This window comes from Pyrus communis, chromosome 7 (assembly GCF_963583255.1).
Source record: "Pyrus communis chromosome 7, drPyrComm1.1, whole genome shotgun sequence".
NCBI classification, from domain to species: domain Eukaryota; kingdom Viridiplantae; phylum Streptophyta; class Magnoliopsida; order Rosales; family Rosaceae; genus Pyrus; species Pyrus communis.
Genome location: NC_084809.1, coordinates 2338778 through 2358224, shown reverse-complemented (window position 1 = coordinate 2358224; position 19447 = coordinate 2338778). Strand labels below are relative to the sequence as shown.

At 35.5% G+C, this 19447-nt stretch overlaps 3 protein-coding genes and 1 pseudogene across 4 annotated transcripts; all 4 read right to left on the bottom strand.

Moving 5' to 3' along the window:
• Nucleotides 1–1160: 1160 nt before the first annotated feature.
• On the bottom strand, nt 1161–3342 carry LOC137741049 (hypersensitive-induced response protein 2-like; annotated as a pseudogene).
• A 1377-nt stretch (nt 3343–4719) lies between these two features.
• On the bottom strand, nt 4720–6179 carry LOC137739467 (hypersensitive-induced response protein 1-like). Its single transcript, XM_068479041.1, has 5 exons — nt 5991–6179; nt 5716–5836; nt 5529–5620; nt 5365–5461; nt 4720–5260 (listed from the first exon to the last, which is right to left on the bottom strand). The coding sequence occupies exons 1-5, from the start codon at nt 6177–6179 to the stop codon at nt 4899–4901; spliced, it is 861 nt and encodes a 286-aa protein (XP_068335142.1). The 3' UTR covers nt 4720–4898.
• A 1355-nt stretch (nt 6180–7534) lies between these two features.
• On the bottom strand, nt 7535–10551 carry LOC137739466 (serine/threonine-protein kinase PBL34-like). Of its 2 annotated transcripts, none has more exons than XM_068479039.1 (6): nt 9824–10551; nt 9070–9407; nt 8805–8940; nt 8552–8688; nt 8348–8471; nt 7535–8147 (listed from the first exon to the last, which is right to left on the bottom strand). In XM_068479039.1, the coding sequence occupies exons 1-6, from the start codon at nt 10005–10007 to the stop codon at nt 7636–7638; spliced, it is 1431 nt and encodes a 476-aa protein (XP_068335140.1). In that variant the 5' UTR covers nt 10008–10551; the 3' UTR covers nt 7535–7635. The 2 variants fall into 2 exon arrangements, with proteins under 2 accessions (XP_068335140.1, XP_068335141.1); XM_068479040.1 differs by having other exon boundaries at nt 9070–9404; nt 9824–10550.
• A 2866-nt stretch (nt 10552–13417) lies between these two features.
• On the bottom strand, nt 13418–14267 carry LOC137739019 (uncharacterized). Its single transcript, XM_068478492.1, has 3 exons — nt 14199–14267; nt 13880–14105; nt 13418–13482 (listed from the first exon to the last, which is right to left on the bottom strand). Exons 1-3 carry the CDS (start codon nt 14265–14267, stop codon nt 13418–13420), a joined length of 360 nt encoding a protein of 119 aa, XP_068334593.1.
• Nucleotides 14268–19447: the final 5180 nt, after the last annotated feature.

The window sequence follows — 19447 nt, the reverse complement described above, 5'->3', positions numbered from 1 at the left end:
AAGTGGGAGAGGGTGTCAGGTAGTCGACAGCTGACACTCAATTTTTCACGTCGAATTCCTACAATTCATTAGTTCAATTTCCTTGACTTGCAATCTTATTTATGATAAGGGCATTCATTAGAGTTGTATTCCAACTATTTGTGATGCGAGAAAATTTATGTTACCATGCTATGAGAGAAAATGACATATAGTTATATACAACAAGTAGACTTGAGCACTCACTCTACCGTACGTTTGTCATACGATTTGAGCATATTCAAGACACTTCCCAGATGGGTTGTGATTTTCACACACCCTTAACTACTTTTCCCACACTTCTCCATATTTTTTAATACTTAATTTGTATCTTACTATTTAACCCTCCATATATACCCCTCCCTATTTAATCTTTCATTAATTACCATAAAAAAGTAGGAAGGGTATATATGGATGATTAAATAGTAGGATACCAATTAAGTATTAAAAAATAGGAAAGGGTGTGGGAAAAGTAGTTAAGGGTGTGTGAAAATCACAACCCTTCCTAGATTAGAGAATTCAAACCCTAAGGTTGATATGCTTCTTTTTTCTTTCATTTCCTTAAAAGGGTAGATGCATATATTTCTATACTTAGTAATCTAGCTAAGACGTATTTTAGATTTTCCTAGATATATATTTGATGCATACAATATGTTGTAATGTTTTTTTTTCTCTTCAAACCCACTGTGTTGCATATTCAAATTCCTAGTAATTTAGAGTAGTAATATTGCAACCAAATTTTTATTAATTTGGGAAGTTGATAAAACAGACAAAGGAGATGAAGTGTCATCTGTCGACCTGAAAATGAGAATTTTTTTATTTGTGTTTATGTAAACGCAATAAAAATTTCTTTTTGTTTTGTCTTTTAAATTTTGATAGAGTTATGTCGGCTAGAACATCCTCGTAGATGAAGTTTTGTTGATTAATTTCTGCAAGCAAACAGATAATATTTAAGAAAATAAACATAATAAACTGCACAGTCGCCAACTTATAATATGTAAGTACTGGATAGAGTTGATAACTTGTTCTTCATACGAATAATTTAAGCAGACCCTCCCTAATAATATGTAACCATTACAGATAATTTATTTCCTTGAGCTTTTTCCTCTCTCTCTCTCTCTCTCTCTCTCTCTCTCTCTCTCTCTCTATGCCTTAGCATAATCAGCTTGAGGGAGACCCTCTCGAATCTGCGAAGCAACATCCTTGATCGCACCTGGCCCGTGCGGGATGAAAACAGACGCTGACTTGAGGATGCTCCAATCTCCTTCGTGGTGTCGAAGTATTGAGTCACCAAAACCATGTCCATGACATCCTTGGCCGTTGATCCGGGAACATTTTCGGAGAAGACAAGCACACTGTCTCTCACCAAAATGGACTCACATTTTCTGAGCAACCAAACGGCAGACAGAGTTATACGGACTTTACCTTTTAAAGCTAAAACTGCTGCTGGTTCTTGTAAAATTGTTTGTGAATTATTTCTTGTAATCCAAGCCAAAATTGCTGAGACATAAAGAGTAGCAGAGCGGATCAGTTGTTAAATGACCAGTTTTCCCTTGCAGTCGACCCTTCTATGATGAAAATGGCACAATTACCCTCTGTTTCATTTCTCTTTCATGTTAGCATAAAGGAAAAAGTATAGTTTCTCCATTTACATTCTTGCAATTTTTCTTGTGACTCTGTATAATGTCAATAAGTTCCTTTCAGTGCCTTTTAATTTTTTTACTCACCAGGGTTTAGGGAGTTTTTCGGCGCACTAGGGTTGAACACTCTGTGTGACCAGATCTTCTCTCTCTTCCAAACTCGAAAATCTTCACCTTTTCCGACCTCCAAATGTTACATAATCAATCCAATCAATAAATTTCAATGCAACCTATAAAATTCTTCCGCTAATGTTGTTGTTGATTTACTAGATTGGCAGGTATTTAGCTGACATTAGGAAAATTTTCTTTGTTGCTTTCGATTTTGGATTCTAAACTTCCGTTTTACTTGTCTTGTTTTTGTTTCTTAGGTCATACATGCAGAGAATGTAGTTGCTGCATTTCAAGGAAGTGTAAAAACAGTTTAACACATATATTGCATTGCTGTTGATGCAAAAGGACTTAGTTTTTTTACACCTGATGTCTGAAAACAGATAAGATTTAAGAGAATTAACATAATAATTATCATTTGTCACACCAACTATTAAAACTTAAGAACTTGATAGAGTTGATACTTGGTAACTAGTTTTCGATGAATAAATTCTGCAGTCAAGCGTTGCAGATATATTTGTTCGTTTGGAGCTTCTATCCCCTCCTTAGCATAATCTGTGTAAAGCAGTCAGGCACGGTGTCCCTCAGCCCGTCAACAATGGCCTGGCCCTGGCGCGCTATGCCAAGTCCTACGAAGTACTTGGACTCGGCCTCTCCTTCCGCTCGCTTGATCTTCAGCATTTTCTCTTCTTCCGCCTTCTCTTTCGCCACCAGCCTCTTCCTTTTAGCTGTTGTGTCAGAAAGAAAAATAACACATAGAACAAGCAATTAATCACAAACTGAAATTTTCGGAACAAAGTGTGTGACATTTTTTTTGTGAAATTTACCTGCACTGATCTCATTCATCGCTTTTATCACTACAACATGTGGTACAATGTCCACAATCAGGGTCTCGACTATTTCAAAACCGTACTCATACATAACCTGTAACGAAAATGTCAAGAAAAGTTACACCAAGATATAACCTTTCTAACTAATACGATATTTACTGTCACCTTTGCAAGTTCCTTTTGAACAGCTTTTGCTATGTCACTTTTCTGCTCAAAGACGGTATCAAGCTCCAATTTTGGCACAGTTTCCCTAATAACTGAAGATACCGAAGTATTACTTCTAATCTATAAACCAACAATCTCTATCAATCACTTTCTGTAAGTCTTACCATCAAACACATAAGCCAGAATCTGCGAGTCAGCATTCAAGAGCTTGTAGAAAGCATCCGGTATCTTGTCTGGCAAGGGGCGATAGTGAATCGATGCAACCACATTCAGAAACATATTATCCTGAAACAAACCAATTATGTCACATGGTGAAATTTTTGTCGGAGATAATATATCACATAGTATAACCTGACACAAAAACTATGGATTGAACAGATCATTCAGCTGAAAACCTTGGTCTTGGTTTCGCATTGAACTTTAAGTTGTCGCATGCGCAGTGAGAGCACACCGGCTACCTTGTATCCGAAACACCAGGGCATGCAATGGCATCCTGGTTCAAGCACACCATCAAACTTCCCAAATTGTTCCCTGACAGCAACTTTTGACTGCTTCACTTGAACACAACCAAGTGCTTGACCCATTTTTCTGTACAAAGATCCTGAATTTTTCCAAAATTATAAATACAAGACTCAGATCACAACAAAATATGAAGCATTAAAGCACAGATCTAATATTTGAATAATAAAAGCAATATTCATTTATAAAAGAAAATAGAGCAAAATGCCCAAGAGCTCATACATAACCCTTTTTGCTTTCTTTGTTTTCTCGGCACCCAAACAGAAAATAAAGTGAAAGAGTAGGAAACAAACTCACATTTTCTGAGCAACCAAACAAGAGACAGAGTTGTACGGAAATTACCTTGTAAAGTTGAAACTGCTGCTGGTTCTTGTAATGTGATAAATTTCTTGTAGTCCAAGCCAAATTTGCTGAGAAATAAAGAGTAGAGCAGAGCTCAGTGGCTAAATGACCAATTTGCCCTCGTACATATCCTTATCTGATCAAAAAGTCAACAAAAGAAAAAAAATCCCTTAGTCGTTTCATTTCGCTTTCATGTTAGTATAAAAAGAAAAAGTGAATTATTTGTATCCGTTCTTATTTTTTTTGGCACCAATTGAGTCTCTAAGCGTGTTCGTTTTATATGGTAGATCTGATAAAATCAGTGTTTAAAATAATGACATCATTTTATTTTAAACACTGATTAAATTTACATACCTATCAAAGAGTGGCGTAAAATCGAAATACAAACAATAAATAATTATAAAAGAAAGCACCCCTAATGAACGTGAAGGGTAAAATAGATATAAAAATTATTTGAACCATAACTCCTACCTGACTCACCTTAGACTTTAGGAAAGTTTGCTTACGTGGTATGCTGGTTAAAGGGCTTAATTTCAAAATTTGAAAATTTTGGGGTTTCACTAAAATATGCTATAGATATTAGGTTAAAATCAACTTTCCTATTTGTTTTACCACATGAATAAAGAAGCGATTCTAAGCCAACAAGGTTCTATGCTTTGCGAGGGTAAAGGGGAATGTCTGTCGTATGCAACCTTATCCTTGTTTTATAAAGATGTTGTTTCCACATAAGAGATGAATAACTAAAAATTATATACAACAAGTAGACTTGAACAATCACTCCACTGTAAGTTTGTCATACGATTTGAGCATATCCTTGAAAGGGTAGAATTCAAACCCTAAGGTTGATATTTGATGCATAAAAAATGTTGCGATGTGTTATTTATTTATTTTTTCTTTTCTTACGAGCAATGTTACTACTTTAAATTACGGTAAGAGGTAGATGAGGTCTTACACTCAACATTACTACTTAATAAGAACATAATGTCAACGTTTTTTCTTTTTTGTTTTTTTTTTGCATTCAAACTTTCATGTATGAACACAAAAATTGCGATGTTTTTGATGCAAAATCGCTTAATTTTTCCATTTAATTTCTGCAGACAGATAATATTTAGGAAAATAAACATAATAAATCGCACTCAGTCGCCAACTTATGATATGTAAGTACTGGGTAAAGTACACAACTTGTTCTTCATATGAATAATTTAAGCACACCTTCCATAATAATACGCAAGCATTGCAGATAATTTATTTCCCAAGGAGTTTTTTCCTCTCTCACTCTCTATGCCTTGGCATGATCAGCTTGAAGGAGACCCTCTCGAATCTGCGAAGCAACGTCCTTGATCGCGCCTGGCCCGTGCGGGATGAAAACAGACGATGACTTTGAGGATGCTCCAATCTCCTTCATGGTGTCGAAGTATTGAGTCACCAAAACCATGTCCATGACATCCTTGGCTGTTGTTCCGGGAACATTCTCGGAGAAGACAAGCACGCTGTCCCTCAGCCCGTCAACAATGGCCTGGCGCTGGCGCGCTATGCCAAGCCCTGCCAAGAACTTGGCCTCCGCCTCTCCTTCCGCTCGCTTGATCTGTAGGATTTTCTCCGCTTCAGCCTTTTCTTTCGCCGCCAACCTCTGCCTTGCAGCTGTTACGTTGACAGAGCAAAACTTATATACAAACTGAGCAACAAACAAATCACAAATTGAACTTTTGGAACAACATGCGTGACATTTTTGGTGTGAAAGTTACCTGCATTGATCTCATTCATCGCTCTCTTCACATGAACATCCGGCTCAATATCCACAATAAGGGTCTCTACTATTTCGAAACCATAAGCAGACATCGCCTGTAACGAAAAATGGTTACAATTTCGATCAGTTCTCAACGAGTGTTACACAAAAAAATTGTTTCACCTTTGCAAGCTCCTCCTCAACAGATTTCGCTATATCACTCTTCTGCTCAAAGACGGCATCAACCTCCAATTTCGGCACACTTGCCCTAATAACTGTTCTCAACGAATGTTACGCAAAGAATGGCAACGCGTTAGCTGTTGATCAACTAGTACAAGCAAGAATTCTACCAATCGCATTCTAGTCTTACCATCAAATACAAAGGCCTGAATCTGTGAGTTGGCGTTCGAGAGCTTGTAGAAAGCATCCGGTATCTTGTCTGGCAAGGCGCGATATTGAATCGACGCAACCACATTCACAAACACATTATCCTGAAAAGACCAAATATGTCACATAGCAAGAATTTTTTTCGCCCTTTTTCTCCGACATATATCACATGCTATAAATTCTGACATAAACATTATGCATTTCACTACAGATCGTTCAGGGAATGTAAAGTAAGGACTCAATTCAGAAGGCGAAAACCTTGGTTTTGGTTTCACATCGAACTTCAAGTTGCCGCACACGCAGAGAGAGCTCACCGGCTACCTTGTACCCGAAACACCAGGGCATGCAGTGGCATCCTGGTTTAAGAACATCATCAAATTTCCCAAATTGCTCCCTGACAGCAACTTTTGACTGCTTCACTTGAACACAACCAAGTGCTTGACCCATTCTTCAGTTCTTAAACTAGTAACATAAATTGTATGAGATCACAACAGAATATGAATCAATAAAGCATAAATCTACGAAAAGAAATTCAGTTGAAGTTCAGTTTTATTGTTTTCTCAGCACCCAAACAGAAAATAAAGCGAAAGAGTACGAAACGAACTCACATTTTCTGAGCAACCAAATGAGCGACAGAGTTGTAAAGTTGTTTGTGAATTATTTCTTGTAATCCAAGCCAAAATTGCTGAGATATAAAGAACAAAGCTCATTGGCTAAATGACCAATTTGCCCTTGTACAGTACCCTTTTATGATTAAAAAGTCAAAACTACCCTTAGTCTGTTTAAAAAGTCAAAACTACCCTTAGTCTGTTTCATTTCGCTTTCATGAATTTGAAAGGAAGTCTATAATTTGTCCATTTTCATTAATTGAGTTTCCTTTACTTGCAAATTTTCATGTGACTCTGGATAATGTCATTAAGTTCCCTTAAATGCCTTTTAATTTTTCTACTTACCAGTTCTAATTGTGATAATCCTTTCAATAGAGTTGCAGTACGAGAAAAATTATCTTACCACATAATGAAAGAAATGGATGCAAGATTTTATACAATTTGTAGATGCTTAAACTGCCCCCGGTTCATTCATGTGTATGCATTGCTTATTTTTCGATAACGACTTCAATGATTTTTCATTGCTCGTAAAAAAGCGCATAATTTGATGAAACTGTTTGGATTTGAAGAGGAAATCTAGAACCTAGGAGACCCTTTTGAGCAAGAAGCAGAAGGATTGCCTAAAAGGGTTAAAATTCTGTACTCTGGAAATTTTGAGGAGCGCCGGCGTAAATAAAATATGCAGTGACGTAGTGAGTGACATGATCATTACACTTAATTTCCACCAAACGTGAAAATAACAGTAAAAACCTCGAAACGATAAAGTAAATGAACAAATTAAAGGATTTACATACACCAAGAACTTTATCTTTTTATTATTTATAAAAAAACAAATAGTCAGACCACATCATCATGTACTATTCATTTTAACGAAAAATTATATTTTTATTCTAAAAAATCACTCCTGGTAGTATTCACTTACAACATATTTTTATCATTTTGATTAAAACTCAAAAATTTCAAATTATTTTCGTTAGTTTTCCTATAATTAAAAGGAAAAAAAACGAATATGGAACTTAAAAAAAATAAAAATAAAAATAAAAACTAAAACGACTACAATTTAATCCAACGGCCAATAATTTTAGATTTAAAATAAATTTCCATAAAAGTAATCCTTGACGAAAGAGTTAGTTGCAGGACTTGTCACACCAAGTGTCTAATTGCAGTCAAACATAGAGGATAAGATCACGAGAGTAAAAAGATTTTTTAGTTTGTACTATATATGACAGAACAATCTGAAGCTGGTACAATATGAGAGTCAAGTCTAACATAATCATACACAAAAACTAATGTCATCATTCTTTTGAGTTAGGTTTAGGCGATTTTCCAGGATAATATGGAGAAGAAGGTGGACCATTCGGGCTCGACAAGCTCCTTACGGGCTGTCCGTTTCTCGGCATGAATACCGCCTGCGTTCTGATGCCGTTCTTAGAACTTGAGAGGGACCTGGAACGAGCTTCTTGCATGGTTTGGAATTGGTAGGAAGAACTGGCCATGTCCTTGAGGTTTTGTAGAGGCTTTAGGACTTCAACAACTTCACTCATCATTGGCCTAGCTTTTGGGTCACGGCTGAGGCAGTGGGCGGCAAGCTGGACTGCTTTTTGTGCACCTTTAATTGAAAAATGACCTTCAAGACGGGGGTCAATTAACTGGAATAACCTCTTCTTGTCGCCAAAGCGTTGCCTCGCCCACTCCACAAGATTGTGCTCCCCATTTGGTCTATTTTTGTCCATGGATCTTCTGCCATTTATCATTTCGAGCAGAACTACTCCAAAACTATAGACATCGCTCTTTGATGTCAAATGTCCTAAACCAAAAAGCCATGTTAGGACTTCGTAATTCTAGCTCAAGATTGGCCTAGGTATGCAATTATTTATCAGAAGCCAAAGCCTGATAAAATGCTAAGTACTGATGTTTTAACCCATCTCTTTGCATATTCGATGGAGTTGCAACTTTATAGAACTACCAAAACTATTAAATGCCAAAGATGATTATTATCGGACTCACCGGTCATCACATACTCTGGGGCTGCATAACCATATGTTCCCATGACTCGTGTGGACACATGAGTTTTATCACCCTCAGGGCCATCTTTCGCAAGTCCGAAATCCGAAAGCTTGGCATTATAATCCTAAAATAACACATTCCATTTTCAGACGAGAATAGTAGTAGGAAAATAAATGAATTTGATGCTCAGTTACTGTCACTTACTGCATCTAATAGGATATTAGATGTTTTGAAGTCGCGGTATATGACCGGTTTTTGAACTTCTTCATGAAGAAAGGCAAGACCCTTTGCAGCACCGAGTGCAATTTTCATTCTAATAGACCACGGAAGAGGCAGGGACCCTGGTTGTTACCAAATATCATTAGGCAACCACTAACAATACAAAACAACGCAAACTCAACAGCTAGTTTCAGTAAACATGCAATTATCAAAGAATGTGAAAGGACCAGTTGCTTACTTCTGAAGAGGTGGTTTTCCAAACTTCCCCTAGGCAAAAACTCATAGACCAACAACCTCTGATCATCTTCAATCGAGTAACCAATCAACTTTACCAAATTAGGATGGATGAGATCACCAAGAAAATAAATTTCAGCCTGAAAATAATGAAAAAAAAAAGAAGAAGATTTAGATACAAATTGAACCGAAAAGGAGACTCGCATGTAATCCAAGAGGTCAAGTTAAAAACAGTTATAATCGTAAGTTGAGGGATAGCGAAGCCATACAAGCCATTCTTTGTGACCCTGAAGTCCATCGTGGTTGAGAGTCTTAACTGCAACCGTAAGCCCGGTACCAGGTTTAACAGGGGCAGTTCCATTCTCCTCGACCCAACCTTTAAATACACAACCAAATCCACCCTCACCAAGAAGACTCTCAGGTCTGAAGTTCCTCGTCGCTAACTTAAGTTCGTTAAATGTGAATTTCCGGAGCTGCGAAGCAACCTTCAGTTCCTCACTAAAATAGGGCGTGGACGTAGAACTGCCAGCATTACTAGTAGTGGTGGATGACCCTCCACGAGTAATTTCTCGATCTCTACTTTTCTCATTCGAAGATTTAGTTTCTGCTGGTTACACAAAGTCCAACACACTTGAATCAACTAAGATGTTGCTATTGTTGGAAACGTATAATAAATGCCCGACACTAAAATTGCAATTGTACGTCTAATAAATGCAAACACCTCAACCATATATAATAAGGTCCAATCCCCTCTTATCTCCATAAATTAGAGTAGTTTAGAATATCGTCTTTCAAATCATTCGTCTTCTCAATATTTACACAGTATTCATCACCTAAACAAAATTAAACACTTTCCTAAACTCATACGATGTTACATGCCTATTTACTTAATTTAGCAGAGCAAATAGATTAATCATCCAAAAAGGGGAAAAAGGGCAACCGAAAAACACAATCCCCACCTCAAAATTTAATGCTTCTCAACAAGAAATTGCCAAAAAAGGAAAAGGGTAGTGAAGAAATTACCATAAGAAACACTAGTTCCAGTGATGGAGCTATTAACTTTGGATCTCGAAGGCATGCAGGTCCCAAACCTGAGCTTAACCCAACACCCAGGTTCCTCCACCGTCTTATCTTTCTTCTTCCTACCCTTCGATTTGCTACTTTTACCCCAACTCTCCACCTTGCTAGGATTAAGCACCAAACCCATCTCCTCGGAGTTCAAACTCTCTCTAGATTCAGATTCTCATGGCTCAGAGAACCGGAAATTTCATAACCCACAAAAATCCATTCGAACCCACCAATCTGAAAACCAAAAACGACCCAAAAATTTACAAAATCTATGAAATTTTTAATTTTCACAAATAAATGTGACTCGAAGCAAAGAAAGAAGAGTGGTTCAGAACCACAGAAAATCCACTGCAACCCAAAACCAACCCAGAAACACTACAAAATCTATGAAATTTTCACAAGAACTGCCACTTGAAGCAAAGATCGAGCAGTCTTATGCTCGATAACTGAAATTGAATCCGACCCAGTTGGTCAAAAAGGCCAGACAGACAGAGACATAGTGGAGAGAGAGGGAGAGGGGGACAGAAGGCTGTGCTGCTTAAAGAAAGAGGGAAAGTTTTTCAGAAATGGTGGGGGTAGTTCGGGCGGGGTTTGAAACAGAGGAGACGGGCAGGTCGGGCATGAGAGAGAGACGAGGAAGAGAAAGCAGAATGCTTTCGCACCGCTCCACAACACTAGTTTTGGCATATTCCCAACATCAAATCAAAAGCGCAACTCCGTTGTCCAGATTTTTTAAAGTGCTAATGACGTAAAATGATATCTCAAATGTTATAATATAAGCATTTGTATGTTTGAAAATAAAATTCAACCATTTGTATATTGATATTTGTATATTGATATTTGTATGTTGAATTGTATTTTAACATATTGAAAATTTTCTTCTCGTTATTATGTGACTGTTATAAAAATTAATGTAAATATATGTATTTGCTATCATTATTATTTGATCGTCAAAATAATGAGTGCGTTATTGTATCCAATTTCAAAAGGCATACTTGCTAATGCCACTTTGAGATTTAATTTTATAATTTTTTGCGTAATTATTTCTGCTTTTTATAATTTTTTGTGTTTGGGAATCATGAACATTTATTTGGACATGTGGGAAAATCAGAGTGCAGATTTATGCAATAATGCAACAAGATAGAGTCGTATAATTTTTTAGAATTTATTTTTCTTTGTTTGGTTTTAATATTGGTGAAGTGTGGTTTACACAAGAAGTTGTGCAATATAATATTGTGTTAGTATATGATATGAATTATTATGAAATTAATTGTTGCCAAGTGGATATCAAATCAAATGTCTAACTAATCTTATTTAATCAACTCAAATAATAGAAGAATTAATCATCATACTCATGCATAGTGCATTAGGTAGGTCAGTCGGTCATCACGGTGTTAAATTAGTTCATTCAGTATTTTTGTCTCTTTTCACCCGAGTTTAATTCCTCTTTTCGACGACTTCTCCATGATATTATGGATAATGATTATTCCGGTTCTTCGTCAGATCTTCTTTGTAAAGATTCTGAAAATTCATGAATCATATTCGTTTATCGTTCATTGTGCGATCATAAATTATTTTAAATATTTTTATTTAAAATTAAATACAAATAGTACTTGATAAAAATTAACCGTACGATGAATGGACACGATCCACAAATTTCCAAAATCCTCACCAAAAGAATCCGAAGAAGATCCTGTTGGATTGTATCCATCTTAGTTCCACTCTTCAACTACTAATCACCTCCTCGAACTTCTCATTTTTCGTAACAAAGGAATCAGTTTGTGGCTTTGTTATGACAATCTACATTTTCAACAGCGGAAAAAACTCATTAAGGCATTTCAACCTCCACCTAATTACCATCGTGTGTTTTCTTTAGTGCTAAAAATAAACTTAGAATGCATCATATGATATACGGACCTAAAATTTGTCCAACCACTGAGCCACTCCAGGATGGTTCACCTCCTCGAATTTAAAATCATTAACATTTTTTTCCTTTTTTAATTATATCAAAGTATACTTTATATGCCAATTAATTCTTGTAATATGTTCAAGAGTGTTTTTTTAATCAATTGATATTTGATATTCTAATTACTTTAGTCTAAAGTAGGAGGGGAAATTGGCACTATTCATGTGAACAGTTTTTTGGACCACATTTCAATTTATTTACAATATTGCCACTCGGATGCTTTTAACCCACTTTCACTTAATTTACAAAATTGTCACTCAGGCTTAAAAACCTTCTTTCAGCCGTTGGTTGCATTTCATGTTTGACTCGGCAAGAAAGAAGGGAGGGGGACATCACGCCTGACAAATTAGAGAGAGACAATCGCTCTCATTTTTTACTCGAAGACAGCTGGGTGTACCTCTGGTGAGCAGAGAGAGGGGGACAAAGCGACCACAGAGGAGGGAGACACACGGCCTGACAAATTGGAGAAAGATGGAAGCTATGGGTTTCGACTGAGTGAGAGAGAGATTTAGGTAGGTGCTCTGCCAGGATCTATGGGATTTTCTCCCATTTTAGAGAGATAGATGGGCAGGGAGAGAGATACAGAGCGGAAAACATGGGTGTGTGTATTCTTTAGGATTAACGGGTTACACATAGAGACGGTGAGGAGGGGATGGGTGAGGGACGAATGGCAGTTTTCAATTTTCTCCCTTGATTCAAAAGGTAATGCACTGCTTTTTTTTCATTGTTTAGTGTCTAATTGCCATTTGCTTTGTTAAAATTTCCATTTATATTTTGTTCTTTCATTCAAACTGTAATGGATGTTTATAAATTGTTGAGTTGGGTGCTAGGATTATGTCTCTATTTTTGTGAATTAGGGTCTTCCACAACTTTAGGGGGGGTGTCTTCAATTAGCATTTTTAGAGAGTTTTAGGGAATTTAAATCTATAGAATTTGAGAAAGTTTGAGAGAAAAAAAAAAAAAAAAAAAAAAAAAAAAGAATTCTCAGAGATTTTGAGTGAATTAATTATAACTTCTAGAGAATTCACATGAATTGTGAGAGAATTCTTTACATGGGGTTAGAGAATTGCAGAGAATTTGATAAACAATTTCCTTCTCTTTACAAGCCAAAATTTTCATCCTACTAATACCAAATCGCAATACCAAGTTCATGTGCAATGTTTTCAACTTGCTATCAAAGTGAAAGAGGAACCCGATCGATTAGTGTCAAAACATAACTACTCAAAGCAAAAAGATTTATCCAGCGTTCAACCATGTTGATATCCAATTGTCCTTAAAGCTTAAGTTGATTGGAAACAAATGCAATAATGCATGAAGAATAACAGACTGACAAGTCTACATAGATATACAACCTTAACCCAAGTTGGCCCTACTTCCACATTAGTTGTCACCGTGCCATGTAATTTCATACACACATTAAGCAACTTACGTCTGGCGAAGTCCGAGGTTATATCGCTGCTCTCCAGGTGTTTGTACGGAAGACGCAATGGATTTAAATTGCATCTGTCCACATATTTGTATCGCTCCACAACATATGTCCACATATTTGTAGCTATGTCAGCTCTCCATGCATTAGCAATCTGTCATTGTTGCTCTTGAGTTTGATTGCCTAGTTCATCATCATTTTCTTCATCTTTAGATTCATCATCTTCTGGTTCAATTGGAAATTCATCAGAACGACACTTCTTGCGAAGAAAGTTGTGCAACCCTGCATAAGCTAACACTAACTCTGCTTGTGTTTTAATTGGAAATGGAGGTGCATACTTAAAAATTGTGAATTGAGATTTAAATACACCAAATATCATCTCCACTACGTTTCTCAAGAAAACATATCGAAGATTAAACAACTCATTCGCATTTACAGGGTCACGATCGTTACCAGCAAAATCTTGGAGATGATATCGAACACCTCGAAACAGAGCTAAAAATTGATGACAATTTGCAAATCCACAATCCACTAGAAAAAATTTACCTAAAATTAAAACACATAAAGTTATTATTTATGGTACATCCTAGTGTAAATAAATAAATGAATGAATACAAACCTTCTGGCACTTTAAGTCCGTTCCTCCTTGATACAACATCATGTAATAGTTTGGAGTCATAAGCTGAACTCTCCCATCCGCTAAGAATATATATGAATTCCAAATCAAAGTTATAAGCAGCTAATACATTTTGTGATATTTTACCATGACGATAACGATAGCTAGCTACTTCGGGTCCCGATACCATTGCTGGTATATGTGTTCCATCAATAGCTCCAACACAATCCTACAATAATTATAAGAATTAATACATAGGTACTAATATGCTTATGAAACCAGTTTAATCAGGACATGGTTAAGATAAGTACTAATTACTAGCCTTAAAATAAGGGTAAAATCTTGTACTTTCTTTTATTTTAGTTGGCACTGTGAATCCAGGTTGGACCATCAAATTTGGTGCAATTGTGTTCAGGACCTTCAAAATGTTTTAGAAATTTTTTCTTGTTGTAAATTTGACCACCGAAATGTGTCCCGAGTTTGACAATATCTAGAATTTTGACTAATAGTGAGTAGAAATGTAGCAACCATTTCTTCAATACAAATAAATCTTGTACCCTTCAAATGCGTCTTTTCCATAAGGACATCACATAGCTTTAAGAAAACATCCGGATACATCCTATATAGCACTCGAAATTCTTGAGGATCCTCATTCAATACCTTGTTAATATAATCGTATCCAGTTCTACTAATAGGTCGTCAAGCCAATGGACGTTCAATATGATCATCATGTATAATAACCATTAACGCATTTAGCACTTGAACTATTGCTTGCACTGCCATCAATAGTACAAACAAAAGCCAGAATCTCTGCAATTCTCATATTGAACTATAAACCAACAATCTCTATCAATCACATACGCATTTAGCTAGTTGAAAACATTGGATATGAACTTGGTATTGCGATTTGGTATTAGTAGGATGAAAATTTTGGCTTGTAAAGAGAAGGAAATTGTTGATCAAATTCTCTGCAATTCTCTAACCCCATGTAAAAATTATTTCACAATTCATGTGAATTCTCTGGAAGTTATAATTAATTCACCCAAAATCTCTGGGAATTCTTTTTTTTTTTTTTTCCTCCCAAACTCTCTCAAATTCTATAGATTTAAATTCCCTGAAACTCTCTAAAAATCCTAATTGAATACACCCCCGAAGTAGATGAAGAACAACAAGACTGCCGCTGCATACATGCTTACAATATTCGAAACAATGGGAAGAAGTTGCAGAGGAAGAAAGATTGTACCTTCGCAAAGAATTCGAAACGATGGGAAACCCAAATCGCAGAGAGAGAGGGCGTCGGACGAAGAACAGAGAAGACGCTCTCTGGAGGAGAGAGCAGCACGCTCAAAATCTCTCAAACGTTCTTTTTCCATTTCACATCATTCGAATATCTCTATGTTGCTAGGTTGTTTTTCCATTTCTTGGTTGCTTCTGTATTTGTGTGATGCACTTTTTAATTTTATTTTTCATATGCATGTAGATCCAACACAAGCATACATATCAAACCATTCATTCACACAACAGCCACCAAATCAACCATTACTGAGGTATTTGTCTATCCATTTTAAAATTTTGCTAAATTTTGTTAACTTTTATACAAACTAAATTATAATACAAATCTCTATACTGTGTTTGAAACTTTCTAACAACCAATATGTACAGTAGGTTTAGATGTCTATTTGTTGTTTTAAGAAATGATATTTTTTTTTCATTTAACTCGACTTACCATGCATCACAGACTATTACATCACCACAATGGATCTCTTTGTTCCATCCCTTCTCCATGTTTCTGCTACAAAGTTTTTTGACTTAGTCAATTTAGAAAGTTGGAGGGTTGTACACCTCATGTGCTTTGTGCTAATTTTAGTTATCATCCGTTTTTCTTATTCTGACAATCTTATTTTGAATGTATTGTATACTTATTTGATTTGTGCCTTTTGTGTGGTATGTTGTGTATTGTTAGTGTGTACGGTTTGTCTTAATGAATAAGTACATGGTTTGTGTGTACAGTTGAGAATTTGGATTAATTATATGATTATTTAAATTATCCTTAATTGCTTGGGGCTTGGGGGGTGGGAGGGGGGAAGAAGCAGAGAGAAGTAGGACAGAAGGGGGTGGAAGACAAAGGAAAAAAAGAGGTGAAGAGAAACAGGCTGTGTTCTTTTGCTTGGATTTTTATTTGGATTTGTGGAATCACCCTTAATGAATATATATACAATCAGGTATATATAAATATATATATATATATATTATGTAGGAATGTCCATAAAAGCAACAATAACCAATTTGTCAATTATCGCTTCCTGCTTCGATTATCTGTGATTTTATTATTTTTATTTTATAATACCATGCATCCATCATAACTTTTCTCCAACCTACCTCACCCAATGCCAAATAATGTTTTGCATATGTTTTCAATGATGTAATGTGGCCATTCAAATGATCTCAGAATGAGAAAGTGGTCAATTGTGTTTCCGAAGTTCTGTGTCATGAAAGATAATCCTAAGATTCGACAATTTTCAAACATTTTTACATTTATTTGGTAAAGGATGAATCCAACTTCAATCTTAGCCTTTTCATTATTTATTACGCTGCTTTTCTATTTCCAAGTTCTTATTTGTTTTACTTAGCTTTAATTTCATTTGATTAGCTTTAATTAGATTAGATTTAGAGTATGTCCATGCTTTGAAGCTCTGACATTTCCAGGCTGGGGTTTGGTTTAAGGTTTTGTGCTTGCCTTTGCTTCTCTGCATAAAGAAATTTAAGTGTTTTTCTCAATTTGTTTTGTTCTGTGCATTCAATTTAATTATTTTTGTCAATTTCTTTTCGTAATTTGTTTTTCTCAGTTTGGGTGATTTGAACACCTAAATTATGTTCTGTTTTATATCATTTTGATTCAAAGAATGGCCCTTTCTCCTGCCAATCATTTGAACCTGAATGATTAAAAACAGTTCACATTGGCTTCCATTTCCAGGCTATCATTTGGTTTAAGGTTTTTTAAATTTCCTTTGCTTCTGTGCATTTCAATTTCAATGTTTTTGTCAATTTAACCCAGTGCTTGCTAAATCTATTTCAAGGGTGGAAGTACAGCTAAAACCCTCAGAGTTTTAGTTACTTATACTATTTCCCCATACTTTCCAGATTTCGTTTTGGATCTTAATAATAGCTGCTATATTGCTTGAAATTGTCAATGATTTCAGTTCTTCGTTTTATTTTCTTTTTGGAACTCATGAGTGTGCAGTTTGATCACTGAGTTTGACAAACAAATATATAGAACTTTTCAAATAGACTTTAAATTTATCCCATAGATTTTATCCTTTTCTTTTTCTGATTGTTGTTGCCATGCTAAGAAAAAAATTATATTAATGGTTGTTCATTTGCCTCTATAGTATTTCATAGTTATTCTGATATCCACTAGTTCTCTAAATGGTGTGGTTTTTCAATCAATTAACAGTTTTTAAAAATTCAAACAACATTATAGTCGTAAGTGTAATCATTTGATTAGTCTACCTTATAGCATAATTACTGGACACCAAGGATCTAACCATGTACAAGGCCCAACTATATAGTTTGTTTCTATTTGCACCTGGTAGGCTTTCATTTCAGTATAGCCCTTCATTTCATTTCAAATAGGTTAGGCTTCTTTTTCACCATTAGCTATCTTCTGATCATTGATAGTTTAATAGCACTTGGGAATTCAGCGCAAATAAATTATCTACTCTATTTATTTTTACTGAGCAATATATCTTTGCCGAGTAATATAGTTGCTCGTTTCTCTGTTTCGATTATTTTATCTGATAAGATCTCATAAGTTGCCTATGTTTAAAGCTACTTCATTTGATTGGTGTTTTGGTTTGTGTGGTTTACCCAGAAGGAATCTAACACTGTAAGAAGCTGAATTCTAGTGGAAATTGGACAACTTTGTGGGGATTTCAAGGTCCTTCTGAGAGGACAATGTTTTGGAAGGTAATATTTTGTGTGTGTTTATATATTCTCATTGCCATGTAATATTTTGTGTTTAATACTTTTGATTCTCCTTTAGTTTTTAGTTGATTCTTACCCACTATCACTATGCCCCAGACTTAAAATGCCTAAAATCAAGTCAAAACTTACGAAAACTCACATATATCACTATCTTTTTTGCTATGTTAATACCAATATGTGAGTATTTAACAAATACCTTCCTCCAGTTTTGATTGTTGTTCACTTTTTGCACCGGTGCAACCTAAACTACCATAAGGATTAAAATTTAAATATCTTAACCAAGGGCATCCAAGGTATGATCGGTGCATAACTCAAGATTTAAAATCATAAATAAGGGAGAGCGGGGAAAGGAGAGGTTGTATATCAAGTTGAAAAGGGTCGACAAAATAAAATGCAGTAGTTTCCAAGGTTGTGGCATGAGTAAACTTAAAGCCAAATTTATTACCATCGAAGTTTAGTAAATAAACATGCTCATAAAAGGATCAGTCCATTACCAAATATATATCTTACGCATCAAAATTTAGGAAGACCGATGCTTGCTTTTTACCTCTTGAAGCATTGACTTCAGGTGCTTCCACCTTCAGCTTCCACCTTTGGGGCTTGGGTTAGCAATGAAATAGATGAATAATAGCTTGAGTAATTACAAGAGGTAATGTTAGTGGTTAAGAAGGTTTAACATGCAAAAACTTCTAGTCTTTACAAACGTGAGATTTTTCAGTAGGTGTGTTTTGTAATTCATCATATTTGTAAATTTCCTTTTTCTTTTTTTTTTTGGTCTGTCTTTGGTCATTTAGCTAAAATTTCTTTAGATTTGCTCTTCAAATTTGAAAGTCTCTAAGTTGCTAATAGATCTTCAATGTTTGCAGATTTTATAAATTTGGATCATTCAAGGAAGAAGTTGGTTCCATGCTGTTTTGAGGTATATAATTATACGCCATCATTTTTGTTCAAAGTCTATTTAGCTATCTACCTTTTTTTATTTATATTGTGAAGCTCTGATGCTTATATTGGAATTGAGTTTCTTTCTATTTAGTGTGCGTATTTGTATCTGTTCATTAATGTCAAGGCTAAGATAACTAAGCATCCATTGAAGTTTAACGAATGCTTATATATACATATAAGATCTGAAAGGGATGAAATTGTTTTCTTATTTAGTAACCGCCGTATATATATATATATATATATATATATATATATGTATGTATGTATGTATGTATGTATATTCCAATAAACTTGCTTATATCTTTGGAAATATGTACGTACCAACTGTCAGAGCATGTATATACCGGTATCCAAGTTGAGCACAACAATGACACCCCATTATATTCAATCTCAGTTATTGATATGGCGTTTGATGATCTATTTCTCCTATTTTCTCTATTGCGATTTTGTCTCCATGAGCCTTGCACTCACGTGCACTTGCACACAGTTTGCAAGTCATGTCTCAACCTTAGTTTCTCTTGCCTTAATAACTTAGTTTGAACTAAGGCAGTATCAGTGAAGTCATTACTTGTGGCTCTCTGATGCTCTAATAGGTCACCGTCAGCAATGGCAAGAACAAGGTTAAAATAACCAAGTCTCAACTCA

What these genes read in the sequence shown, in the direction of transcription:
- LOC137739019 (XM_068478492.1), bottom strand. Translation starts at nt 14,267, where the DNA reads ATGGTCCAACCTGGATTCACAGTGCCAACTAAAATAAAAGAAAGTACA. An exon ending in GATTTTACCCTTATTTTAAG is followed by an intron (nt 14,106 to 14,198) that starts GCTAGTAATTAG and finishes TAATTATTGTAG; the next exon opens with GATTGTGTTGGAGCTATTGA. An exon ending in CGGACTTAAAGTGCCAGAAG is followed by an intron (nt 13,483 to 13,879) that starts GTTTGTATTCAT and finishes TTGAACCAGAAG; the next exon opens with ATGATGAATCTAAAGATGAA.
- LOC137739467 (XM_068479041.1), bottom strand. Translation starts at nt 6,179, where the DNA reads ATGGGTCAAGCACTTGGTTGTGTTCAAGTGAAGCAGTCAAAAGTTGCT. An exon ending in TCAGGCCTTTGTATTTGATG is followed by an intron (nt 5,621 to 5,715) that starts GTAAGACTAGAA and finishes CGTTGAGAACAG; the next exon opens with TTATTAGGGCAAGTGTGCCG. An exon ending in TTGAGGAGGAGCTTGCAAAG is followed by an intron (nt 5,462 to 5,528) that starts GTGAAACAATTT and finishes TTTTCGTTACAG; the next exon opens with GCGATGTCTGCTTATGGTTT.
- LOC137739466 (XM_068479039.1), bottom strand. Translation starts at nt 10,007, where the DNA reads ATGGGTTTGGTGCTTAATCCTAGCAAGGTGGAGAGTTGGGGTAAAAGT. An exon ending in AGGGTCACAAAGAATGGCTT is followed by an intron (nt 8,941 to 9,069) that starts GTATGGCTTCGC and finishes CATTATTTTCAG; the next exon opens with GCTGAAATTTATTTTCTTGG. An exon ending in GGAAAACCACCTCTTCAGAA is followed by an intron (nt 8,689 to 8,804) that starts GTAAGCAACTGG and finishes GGTAACAACCAG; the next exon opens with GGTCCCTGCCTCTTCCGTGG.